Here is a 12,781-nt window from a genome sequence, read left to right as displayed (position 1 = left end):
ATAAATAAATAAAATATCCTCCATGGTATGGATTTTCTTTCTAGTAAACAATATAGCTAAGTTTTTCTGGGGGTTAACTTGGATCCTCCAGTCTGCCATCCACTTTTCTAATGCTAGTTTGTAGTCTTTTAATTGCCAGTTTTGGGCTCAGTGATCTTGCCATCAGTGCAGTATCATCTGCATATAATGCAGTGAATGTTGTTCTTGGGTTCAGAGGGATGTCTGCTACATAGATTGAAAACAGGAGAGGTGCCAGAAGAGATCCTTGAGGTACGCCTGCCGAGATCCTGCGTCTGGTCGAAACCGTTAGGTAAGAATGTATTATTTTTATTAACTTGACTGGAAAGTTAAATTTTATCAGTTTGTAGAGAAGACCTAGATGCCATACTTTGTCACACGCCTTCTCTGCGTCGATGAAGATGGCAGCTGTATTAAGTTTCCAGTTGAAACCTTTACTAATGATTTCTACCAGCTGGTGCACTTGTTGAGCTGTACTATGGGTCCTACGGAAGCCGAAGTGTTCATTAGGCAAAATTCCTAACTTATCTGTTTCTGCTTGGAATCTTGAGAGGATCACTTTCTCTGTCACCTTTCCGAGGCTGGACAATAGGCTTATGGGTCTGTAGCTTTCGGGAAGGTGAGCATTTTTTCCTGGCTTCTTCAGTGGTATGATTGTGGCTGTTTTCCATGTAGTAGGGAAATGCTGGAATCTAAAGATAGTTTGTAATGTTGACGAGATGGACTATAGCCTTTCTTGGAAGTAGTTTTACTATTCTGTTAGTTATGCCATCCGGTCCTGGAGCTTTTTTATTGTTTAGATGGGAGATGATATTTATCATTTCTGCCGGATTTATAGGAGTGATATGTTCGGAGGTAACAGTGTTCTGTCTTAAGGTTGTCCTAACATGACGATGAATCTTGTACATAAGGTTGATATTTAGATTTGTATAAGATGGGTTGCACTGAGATTCTAGGTTATCTACTAGTGCTTCGGCTTTCTCTTCATCTTTGTTTTGTATAGGGGGAATGAGTTGCTTTTTGGTGCGGATTGCTCTTAAGAATTTCCATACAGAATGATCTTCAGTATTGTTGTTAGCCAATTTGGTTTCCCATTGATGGTTTCTGTGTTTTTGAAGAGCTTCTCGGACCTGCCTGTTTAGATTGTTCAATACTGTCTTATCTTGTGGGGCTCTGGTATTGTGGTATCTCTTCCTGGCTCTATTTTTTGCTCTGATTAGATCCGATTTCTTCAGGGATACGGTTGGTTGGTTGGGTGGAAGACAGTGGATTGTCTGACTGATTCTATTGCTTTCTGAATTTGTATGGTTAAGTTATTTATTGCTGTGTCAATCTCTTCCTTTTTACTGATATTGGGCACTGGACCAATATGATCGGGAAGAACCTTGGCTAACTTGTTCCATGGTATGAATATGTGCAGAGGAGAGAATTGATCAGATGAACCTAGATTAAGCACTATGGGACTGTGGTCAGAAGATAATTCGTTGACTGATTCCAATTTGAATTGGTATCTTAAATTTTTAAAGATGACAATGTCCAGCACATCCGAGCCACCCGAAAGACTGAAGTGGGTGGGCTTGGTAGGGCCGGCCACAATAGAGTTGAGCATTGCATAATTGAAAAGTGTGTGGCCTTTGGTGTTAGTTGATGAGCTGTACCAAGCTGTGTGTTTTGAGTTGAAATCTCCTGCTATTATTATGGAGTCATTTGGACCAAGTATGGAGTCCAGATCTGTTGTCAGCAGAGGAATGCTTGGAGGGTTATAAGCAGCATAGATCTTGAGACTCCCAGCATTGAAGGTATGTACTTCCACACTAGTCACCTCCAGGTTTACTGTTTTGGGCTTGTCTATTGTATTATGATTCAAATAACTCTTAATATATATGGCTGTGCCTCCACCTCTTGTGCCAATTCTGTCGTTTCTGTACATAGTGTATCCACGGATTTTTGAGTTATTAGCTGGTCTTAGGTGTGTTTCACCAATCAAGATGATATCAGCACTGAGACGAGTTGAAAATTCTTGAAGTTCCAAAATCTTGTTCATCAATCCATTTGCATTCCATGCGATTATCTTAAGAGCTTTTGGTTTGAATTTATTATTCATGACAGATGGCTGTTATAATGATTTGAGTGCCTTGCAGGAATCTCTTTCTGAAAGATGTTGAGGGGCATGTCTTGCTGAATTCTTGCAGCATAGTGGCAAGTGAGGCTGTTAAGCTAGAAAGCTCCAACATAACGGATGTTATGTTGGAGCTTTCTAGCTTGAGAGATGTAGGAGGCTTAGTTCTTGCAGCCTCAGCATGTTTTGGTCATGGTTGTTCCTTCTTGTGAGGTAGAAGGCAAGGTGTTTCGGACTGCAAGACGATTTGTTTGGTTGCTTAAAACGTTGTTACGTGGAGGAGCAAGATTAACTTTTGTTGGGCCTCGATTTTTTGGATTGGAAAGGCATCCCTTGTAGTTGGCAGGGTGAGGTCCTCTGCAGTTTGCACTGCATGCTGGAATTGTGCGAGGTTTGGTGCAAATGATGGTCTGGTGTCCCTCGCCACACTTCAAGCACCTGAAGGCTGCCTTACATAATTTTTGGGCATGTCCAAACCTTTGGCATCTATGACACTGACCTGCAGATGCTCTTTTCCTAAGAGGCTCAGTTGAAATTTTGAGACCGCATACTACAGTCAGTTCATAGATCTGCTTTTGTGTGTTGTTTATTTCCACCAGCACCAAAGGCATTGGTGATAGGCCCTGTCTGGAGAGATTAGTGGTCACATCTTCAGGAGTGATACCTTCAGTTATCCCACGTAGAACTACCTTCAGGTTCTTTTCGCTGGGTAAAGTGAAGGTGTGATATGGGACGTTAGCATTGTCCATAAATCGGGTCATCTGTCTGTAATCCAAGATAGTAGTGGGTTGTATTTTAACTCCCTCATCTGAGTTTTTAGCCCATGAGAATGTGATGTTTTGTTCTCTGAGGGCTGATGAGACAGGGATCCATTTTTCCTTATCCCTTAAAATGACTGGTGGTATCTTTTCTTTAGGACCATTGAGTGCATCTATCCCTGTTGGTTTGGGTTCTTCCACATTGGTGGAAATTTTCCTCTTCTTTTTGACCAATTGGAACTCTGTATCTGTTTCCAAGGTATGATAACTGCTGTCTTGGGATGTGGTATCATCCATACTTGGGGAGCATGCAAAATCTGATTGCATCTGAGTTATGGGCTCTTCACTCATGTCATCCATATTGTCCTCTGTGACTGCTGTGGAGAGGAATGTGTCAAAGAGCTTGACTTTTCCTGGCCAATTATCACTCAGCAGCTTTCCTAGTCTGAGGAATTCCATGTACACTTCCTCGAATTTGGCCTCATTCAGAAGTTTTGCCATGACAATAATTTAGAAATGTGTTAAGACACAGATGGAGAAAGAGCAGAGATTGCTCGGGTGTTCCGAGCAGGTAAAGATAATCCTGTGGACTTTTGAGGGTCCACTAGCAAATCCCGTATACACGCTAAGGTGTCTACCAGCAATAAGATGTCACAATATAAAATAAAACAATGGCGATACGCTAGGCCTACAGCCGCTACTACAGGCGATACTAGCGGATGTAGGCCTAGCGTATCGCCCTTGTAAATTCAGTTGACTTACCTGGATAAACCAGTATGGAAAATAAAGTCTATTTATGGCTGCAAGCAATTAACTGCTATTACTAATGATTAAACATAAATCTCTAAAAACATCAGTCAAATGCACAATTCGCCATCAATAATACACGACACGAAACACTAACACGCGAGCCACCATCACTGTCCCTTTCTCCATTCTAACACCACTGCTCAATTGAAAAAAAAAAAAAAAAAACTCACAATAATGCAGGTTATGTAATGTATTGCTCCAGCTATCACGTCATCACGGAGATGTAACTTTGAATTTCCCCGCAGCGACATTAGCGCTAACAAAACTTCGAAGCGATTGTAATAATTTGTTATTAAATACGACAGTGGGAATAAATCCAAATGCAATTTATTGTCGAGTTGAAAGAAACATGATTGACATTAATCGCATTAACATAAACATGCAGTGTCTTAGTAAAAATTTAATTCAACGCTAGGAAAAAATCGTCTAATTTCATATTCCCCCGTATGATTAAATACAGTAATTCAATCAGGCAGACGGGCCAAAATAAATAGCATTGCGCGCCGTATGTTGTGCAGGCCTGCCTCTAGAGTAATAAAAAAATACATTATTTGTGCTGTGAATCAATCTTGAATAAGAAAAACATTTAATAAATCTCATTCTCCAGTAAAACACTTGTGCTTGTCAAAACAAGCACAAGTGTTTTACTGTCGAGGAAGAGGGGTGTTCACCCCTCAACCTTCACATTTTCCTGGATACTGAACGAACAAGGATGGGCTAGCAGTTTGGAATTTAGTCAACCGGCTCTTATTGGCTTAAACTTAAACGGAATGATGGTACAGCATGATGGAGATATCATGCCAGCTGGGACATTACCTACTACACATGGCATCCAGCATTTCGTAAGGACGACGGAGTCCCAACCGATAATAAACTAAATTGGAGTGGGGGGAATCCAACTTGGACGTTAGCAATAATATAAACTTTTCATATATATTATCATAGTATCCTGTGTACTGTCTAGAATATACATCAAGAATTTGATGATGATAATGAGTGTTGGGGATACAGTAACCGTCACTTGCCCTATGAATGGCAAATTACCTAGTAATGCCACTTGAAAGAATGTTCCCTCTGAGATTTGTGCGTGTTTGCGCGCACAAAATTTTTGCTTTCAGAATTTCTAATTTACAGTGAATAATTTTTGAACGTACTATGAAAGCGAATTATACACCCTCTGTCCAAAAAAAAAAAAACCCGAACTTTTCGAAAATAGAATAAACTAGTGGCGCTACTTGTATCTTTTTCTTGTCGAAAGCGGCAACCTTATTAGTGTTGTGTCAACTGTTTATGACATTTGTTTCATTAGAAGCCGAGTTATAGTGACTGTATTTTGACGAACCGTCGGTCGTCATGATATTCATGCCGTACGCGACGAATTCTCGCTATCAATCGCTTCAAAACTCCGAGATAAAACTCACCATTGACCGTTTGACCAGGCGGAATGAATTCTTTGTGGATAATGCCATTGGAATCGTAGAAACAAATCAGCAGTCTTTCTTTTTGACTTCTCTTTTCTCAGATGCCCCTCTTCTGGTGGTCCCCACTCAGCACTCTGTTTCGGGTTCCTATTCAAACCACCACGTTTCGCCACGAGTAACGATCGTTTCAAGGAAGTTTGAGTACTTATGAGCGGTTTTAATGAGGTCCTTGCAGTGTTCAATTCGATATATTTTTTGGTCGTCTGTCAACTTATGGGGAACAAATCGCGAATTCAATTTACGAAGGCCCAAACTCTCGGTCAAAATGTTGTCCACAGTTGATTTTAGAATCCCCAATGCATCTTCAAACAATCTCACGGACGACTTCGGGTTTTCTTTGATGAAATCACGCACTTTTTTTTTTTTGGATGTTAACTTCGCTCAGTCTAGTTTTTGGACGGCCCGGCTTTTCGTCGTCCTCAAGCGTCTCACACCCACTTTGAAATCGCTTAAACCACTCGTATGAGTATGGGATAAGCATTCATCACAGTATGCATTTTGAAGCATCTGATGTGTTTCGGTAAAACTTTTTTTTTACCTTTACCAAGTTTAACACAAAAGTCAATCGCAGCTCTACTATCCCAATGGCTTTAACAGGCCTTTAAGGCCCACAACCTTCCAAGCATGCTTGGATTTCGTAACCGAAATACGAGGATAGAATGGTCACTCGTATGCCTCAAGGTATTCTTGGCTGTATCCCTGTGTGTTCACAGGGCCGGTTTGCCTGCTTGCGAGATGAAAAACACCAGACAAACTGGCGGGAAAAACCCTACTGCCCGCGCCCAAGACCGGCTAACTTGGCTATGGCTGAGGAAGATCCTTCAGCTCCTCACGTCTCTGACGGGAATCGAACCTAGGACACTCCTTCCCCAGGCATATGGTTGCGAAGCGCAAAGCCACTAGGCTAACCGCGCAGACCATCGCAGCTCTACTTGAAACTTATTTTCCGACCGTTCGTCTAAACACACAGTCACTCTTGGCACTATAACTCGGCTTCTAATGAAACAAATGTCATAAACAGTTGACACAACACCAATGAAGGTTACCGCTTTCGACAACAAAAAGATACAACAGGTGACGCCACTGGTTCCTTCGATTTTCGAAAAGTTCGGTTTCTTTTTATACAGAGGGTGTATGATAAATCATCCATGTCACTTATTTATTTAGTAATTTCTCCAATGTTTCTACTACAATATTACGCAAACCCCTTCCAACTTAACATACAAATTGGTTACTTTTAGCCTACACCATGTGGGTGAACTGACTGATGTCAGCAAGTTGCAGAAGTATAGGAATTTGTGCATAAGATGAGAGATTTTTTGTTGTCATACGGATTTAAGCGAATTAATTTAGGGTTTGTGACTTTCACTATTGTGAGCACTACCACACGCACACTGGGTCTCAAACGACAATTGCACATAAAACGTTTTTCATGTGCATGTGGGCCAGCAAAAATTAGAGGGCCTGAAGTGAAAAATATTGGACCTGAACTCGATTCTTCTAACGAGAGGAATCTTTATGCGGGTTTTTTCAGTTGAGAGTCGGCTTATACAGAGGCAGGATTTTTCTCCTAAACTTGTGTTTACAAGTTGTGACCAACATATAAGCAATTTTTGGAACAACAGTATTTTCAACAGTATGAAGTCTTTCGCATTGTTTGTTACGTTCCTTGTAACATGTAATTTTTTAATACATAACATAAACCGGAAAATTTACTAGTCTTGGTTGGCAGAGTGGTTAACGTGTCTGCTCTCCATCGAAAAGGCTGTGGGTTCGAATCCTGCTGTGGGCATGGATGTTTGTAATTGTCTGTGGAAATACTAGTGGTGAGCAGTAGATGGTGTTGGTGGATTCAGCTGAAGAGTAGGTGCCCTCCCTCGATGAGCCTTTGGACTCCCTGGAGGTGTTGCGTAATAATAATAATTAACCTCTCTCTCACCCTTTATCCTTCTTCAAGCAATTCTTTCATATCTTCGTTCATTGCATATTTCTCATCTTTCAAATCATTCATTTCTGCCTTCCGCAGAGAATGAAATTCTAGTTTCATTCTCTGTGGAAGGAAAAATGGGTTAAAAACTCAGGTTTTTAACCCATTTTTAACCCTGGGAGAAAAAAAAAAAAAACCTTACTTGCCTGTACCAAAGATCGCCCAACTCGAGAATGGGCTAAAGAAAGGCTGCTGTAAAAGTTCATGTAGTTGGTGACTAGAACTGAATCTGTAAAATCTTTCTTTAAGCAACCTAGTGCTATGTTTGCAAACCGTATTTCCACAGGGTTACATAGTCACTATAAAAGTTCAATACAACATACTCTAATACCAAAAGCTACTTGGGCCTGTGGCCATCAATAACTAACCTAATCTTTAAAAGTTATAAAATCAACTTTCTGCTACTTCCTAACATCACAGTGAAAAAAAATTTATAAATTGGAAACATAATAACACCCTCGTGCCTGAAGCCCTCCATAATTAACCTAACCTTTAAAAGTCTGCAAAATTAACCATTTCCAATTTTTTAAGAAACTCTTAAAAAAAAAAAAAAAAAAAAAACTAGTGCTGCAATGTTCAGCAAAATTAATATATCATTTCTAACCTGTAAACAAAAATTCTCAAGGTTTTATGCACCTCGCATTGTTTTCTTTATTTCTCTCTTCTATTATTTACCATATTATTAATTGAAAACAATTTTCACATAAAGAAGGTGAAGGCATTTAATTTTTTTAAGTGTATTTTAAAAAATTAGCACCAATTAGCAATTTTATGGCTTCAGTTGAAAAGAGCAAAAACTGATCATGTTCATTCCTGCATAGATTGTCAAATGTTGCAGTAATTGACATCCCATGCTACAATAATGAATGAAATATCTCACTTTTAATTTTAATTGAATGAAGTTTCTTCACATTCAAATTTCTATCCTATTATTCCTATTATTCAGCAGTACTCGACGGCTGGCAGATAAGTACAAGAATTATAAAGAAGATTCTAATATTATAGATGAAAATAAAGGTATGAATATTTCAAATAATTTTAGTATTATGAATATTAAGATCTCAGTTTTTTTTTTGGGGGGGGGGTCCTATAGCAAGCATTTCATTCAGGCGGTAAATTATCTAAAATAAATATGAGGTTCTTTGAGTAAAATATATGACATCACCTCATATCAACCATCCATATGATTTTCCAGTCATTCTGTATGTTTCATAAATCTTGCTTGAAGAGGAATAATCATCATCTTCAAATTCCTGATGCGTATCCTCAAGAGTGTACAGAATACTATGATAGTATTTAATGATTACTGACTTCATATAAACAGTTTTCCTTCAAATAATTGATTATTGTTAGATTTTATATTCCAGTCTTCTAACACACTTCTGACTCCAATCCACCTGGATCTTGGTCCTGTTCATACCATCCTGGCATCTGTATGAGAACAAAAGATGCTAGGATCTTTTGTTCTCGTACAGAGCCTTAGTTCTGTTCATACATTATTAAACACTAATGTTCACTTTGAATTCTCTACTAATATCTTCATTTTTCATATGAGCCTGCCATTGAAGCCATCTGCAGACTTCCCTAATTTTCCACAGAGCTCTCAGATCTGTAGTATCTAGTCTTTTATCAACTGTTTTATTTCTAGCCCAACTCTCATATTCATTAGTTAAATTTGCTTGAGCATTGTCTTATATACTGCTAGATTAGGGTTTTACTAATTTCTTTTTTTATTCCATATCAATTTATTCATTTGGCTCCTCAACATACCAGCTTTACATATACTGTTATTTCTCTCCATATTTAATTTGCTATATTTACTAAAAATTAAGTCCTTTTCTAGCACCTTTGGAAGAATAACAGGTCAATATGCTCTTTGACTGGAACATACTTGTTCAATTGTCATCACAACAAGAGGATTCTTTATATGGACTTTTCAATTCAAGATGAGTTAACCAATCACATAATTCAATGTTTTAATCTTATATCAAGGTCAATTTTCAGGAATACATACACACATTTCATTTGACAAACCTTGCAGTGCTCAAGTATTAGAATCCTTAAGATCTATCATGACCAGGGACCTGAACTCAGATCTCCTAGCTATTTCTCAGTAGGGCAAGTTGTTCTTGCCCCACTGGGAAATAGCTAAACTTCGATTCCACCAAAACTCAGTTCTGTCTAATCTCTCGCAAGAAAGAGTTCGCGTCCCTCTTCCTTACTTACCTTCAGTAATACTGAGATATCCAAACACAATCGGATTTCTCTTCTTGGACTGTCCTGCACCTCTGATCTTTCCTGGCACAACCGTATTTCAACTGTAACTTCTGCAGCTGCCAAAAACACTTATTGTACTTTTTTGCACAATACACTACTTCACAGCTTTTAATACTATACAAAGCCCAAATCTGCCCAGCCAACCCCCATACTTGGGGTGACACACCAAAATCCTCTCTAAGATTGCTTGATTCTATCCAGAAGAGGGCAATCTGGCTAATTAATGATCCCTCTCACAAACCCTATTTCAATCCTTTTTTCACAGATTCGGTTTCTGCTTTACACCTTCACTGGATGATGCTTTTATAGTCCATCATTCAATGAACTGACTTCACTGTCTCCTCTGTCATTTCATCTACTTTTGTCCTTTGAAATAGTCTCCCCCCTCTCTGCCTTCCCAAAAGATTACAACCCTCAGCTGATCAAGCAAAATGTGAACAGACTCCTCCTCTCTTTTATTCCTCTTGCCCACACACACACACACGGTGCTAACGTACTATAGGTCTTGTGGCCTTTCGTGTGTGGATCAATTATTAAAACACACACACACATATATGCTGCATCATAAGCTACATTGATACATACTATAATGGGCTGAAAATAACTGCTTTGGTTATTGTCTGACCATAGCGTGACCTCTAATGAAACAAGACAAATAAAATAAAACAGTCATTAAAAACAATTAAAAAACCTTAAATACATTGGTAAAACTACATTGCAGTTATTAGTTTTCTACAGTCTTTATTATTTAAAATTTCTGTTTGTTGTCTGAGAGCAACTGTATCATTATACAGTAACTCTCAGATAATATACATTATACTGTATATCATCATGTGTCTATTAATAATAATAATAATAATCATCATCATGCATATCAAGGATTTCAGCCTAGCATGGCCTGTTCCGGCCTTAGAAGTCATCGTTGAATCGTTTAAGAGGATGTCCTGGTTTTCTTTTTCCTAATGGCTTGTTTTGGCAATCTTTCTGTTTTCATTCTTTGAACGTGTTCCATCCATTTATGTTTATATTTTTTAATTTTTTCTATTACTGGTTCTTGGTTTAATTCTTTCATAATATCTTCGTTTCTTTTGTGATCAAATAGGGTATACTTTGCAGTTTTTCTCATAAACTTCATTTCTGCTGTTGTTAATCTTTGTTTGTCTTTTTGTTTTATTGTCCAGATTTTGCTTCCATACATTAAGACTGGTAGGGCTAATGTATTGTATACTTTTAGCCTGGTTTGGTTTTGAACTAAGTTTAGTTTAAATATAGAGTTAATTACACCTGTTATTTTTAAATATTTTGCAATTTTTGCGTTTATATCTTTTTCATTTTCATATGTGATCATACATCCTAGGTAGTTAAATGAATTCACCTGTTCTAAGATCTTGTTATCTATTACTATTTTAGTTCTTGCTGGATCTTGTCCTTTAAAGGCCATAGTTTTTGATTTTTCTGTTGATATTATCATACCATAATCTTTGGATATCTCATTTAGATCTAAAATAGCTTTCTGTAGGTTATCTTCAGAATTTGTAATTATTATTTGGTCGTCGGCAAAGAGGAGAGTGTTTAAGTTAACTGTAGGAGAAAGATTAATTCCTTGATGTAAATTTTTATTCTATTTTATTATTATTTCATTTAAGCAGATATTAAAAAGAGTTTGCTTAGAGGGGACATCCCTGTCGGACCCCTTGGTTTATCTATCTCGTATATGATAGCTCTTGATTTAATCTTATTTGTATTTGATTATTTTCATATATACTTGTGATAGCTTTTAGGATATTATTTGGTATTTGTCTTTCTTTTAATATGATAAATAATATGTTTCTTTTAACTTTTCAAATGCTTTTTCAACGCCAATAAATGCAATATGTGTTTCTAAATTGTATTGTCTTCTTTTCTCTATTATTAATTTTAGGCAAAAGGCCGGGTCTATACATGATCGTCCTTTTCTAAATCCATTCTGTACTTCTAGAATAAAGTTTTCGGAATATTTCATTAGTTTGTTATTTAAGATTCTGCTATATATTTTGTAACAGGAATTTAGTATACTGATACCTCTATAGTTTTTAGGGTCATCTCTATTACCTTTTTTAAAGATAGGAATCACAATTGCTTTTTTCCATTCTATTGGAGGGATACCAGTTGAGTAAATTTTATTTAAAAATAATAAGGGTCTTTCTTTGAATCTTGTTCCTGTGTATTTATATAGTTCTGAACCTAGCTTATCTTCTCCAGGTGATTTTCCGTTTCTTGTTTTCTTTTATATTATACTGCATATTATCCAATTAATTTTGTTTTCTTCTGATGTACAATATGTGGGTTATTCCTGCTTGAAAAATTGTTGGATTTCTTCTTTTGTAGGTGAGCCATTCAAATCCTTGGAACATTTGAGTCATAAATTTTGTTGAGATTTGGTTTGCATTCAAGGAAGCCTATGAAATGCTTATCAACTAACCAAATCTCAACAAAATTGGTGATCTTTTTGGTAATTCTTATACATCCCTATACAATGTCTCTTACACCTGTCCCACATTTCTCACCATCTCATTTCACTTTTATTCTGTTGTACTCCCCATACCAAATTTTGTCTTGCTTCATTGCAAACTGCATGAGTTACATCTCATTTTCTAAGTGTTTTATTAATTTTGTTGGACAGTATCTTATGTTCAAATGTATGGCTACCACTAAGCAGGTGTACATTTTGACACATGCAATGGGGAAGTCTAGAATAATTCCACCTACAAAAGTCTCTTGCTTCAATAAGTTAGTTTTTCTTGCTTTTGTTTTTTTAATTTCTTTAAGTTAGGTACACAATTATAGTTACAACTTATTTAAGTTGTAACTATAACTGTGCTATTCAACTATAAGTTGAATAGCAATATACAGATATATTTATTTACAATGCCCAATGGAAAATTTCAACCATTTTAAATTCAAGGATATGCTGTATAAAGGAAAGTGCCATTAAACTTGATCAAAATCAGAAATATTGAACTGAGCTCTTTCATTTTAAGCAGATGTTGCTAGACACTTAAAACAAATCCTGTACAAGTCAACAGGCTTTCTAGATTGAATATTTGCTGTAACAATTTTGGCATGAAAATTAGCAATTGAAAAAAAAAAAAAAAAACTTAGCAGCAACAGTTTTACTATTATTGTTATTATTACTTGATACCTCAAAGGGACATAGTCTCTACACAATCCACATCCTATGATATCTTTATGAATAATTATGGAGACATACGTTAAAATAAAATTTGATATTTTGACTTTTACATCAAGATTATCTTCTGGAATACATACATATAAACTGGATCATAAGCTA

At 37.0% G+C, this 12,781-nt stretch overlaps 1 protein-coding gene across 4 annotated transcripts in view; it reads left to right on the top strand.

The window, feature by feature from the left end:
• LOC150109379 (uncharacterized) overlaps nt 1-12,781 on the top strand; it is a 78,470-nt gene that overhangs the window by 46,928 nt on the left and 18,761 nt on the right. For 3 of the 4 annotated variants that reach the window (XM_090407789.1, XM_090407791.1, XM_090407790.1), the window contains exon 3: nt 8,120-8,190. In XM_090407789.1, coding sequence (XP_090263915.1) covers nt 8,120-8,190 — 71 coding nt within the window. The remainder of the gene's footprint in view (nt 1-8,119; nt 8,191-12,781) is intronic. The other variant, XM_090407792.1, reaches the window with a different exon arrangement.

The sequence above is a fragment of the Typopeltis vanoorti genome, chromosome 2 (assembly GCF_054136105.1).
Source record: "Typopeltis vanoorti isolate ZY-2024b chromosome 2, IOZ_Tvanoo_1.0, whole genome shotgun sequence".
Taxonomy (NCBI): domain Eukaryota; kingdom Metazoa; phylum Arthropoda; class Arachnida; order Uropygi; family Thelyphonidae; genus Typopeltis; species Typopeltis vanoorti.
Note: the sequence above shows the minus strand (reverse complement) of the source record. Positions and strands in the feature narration are given on the sequence as shown.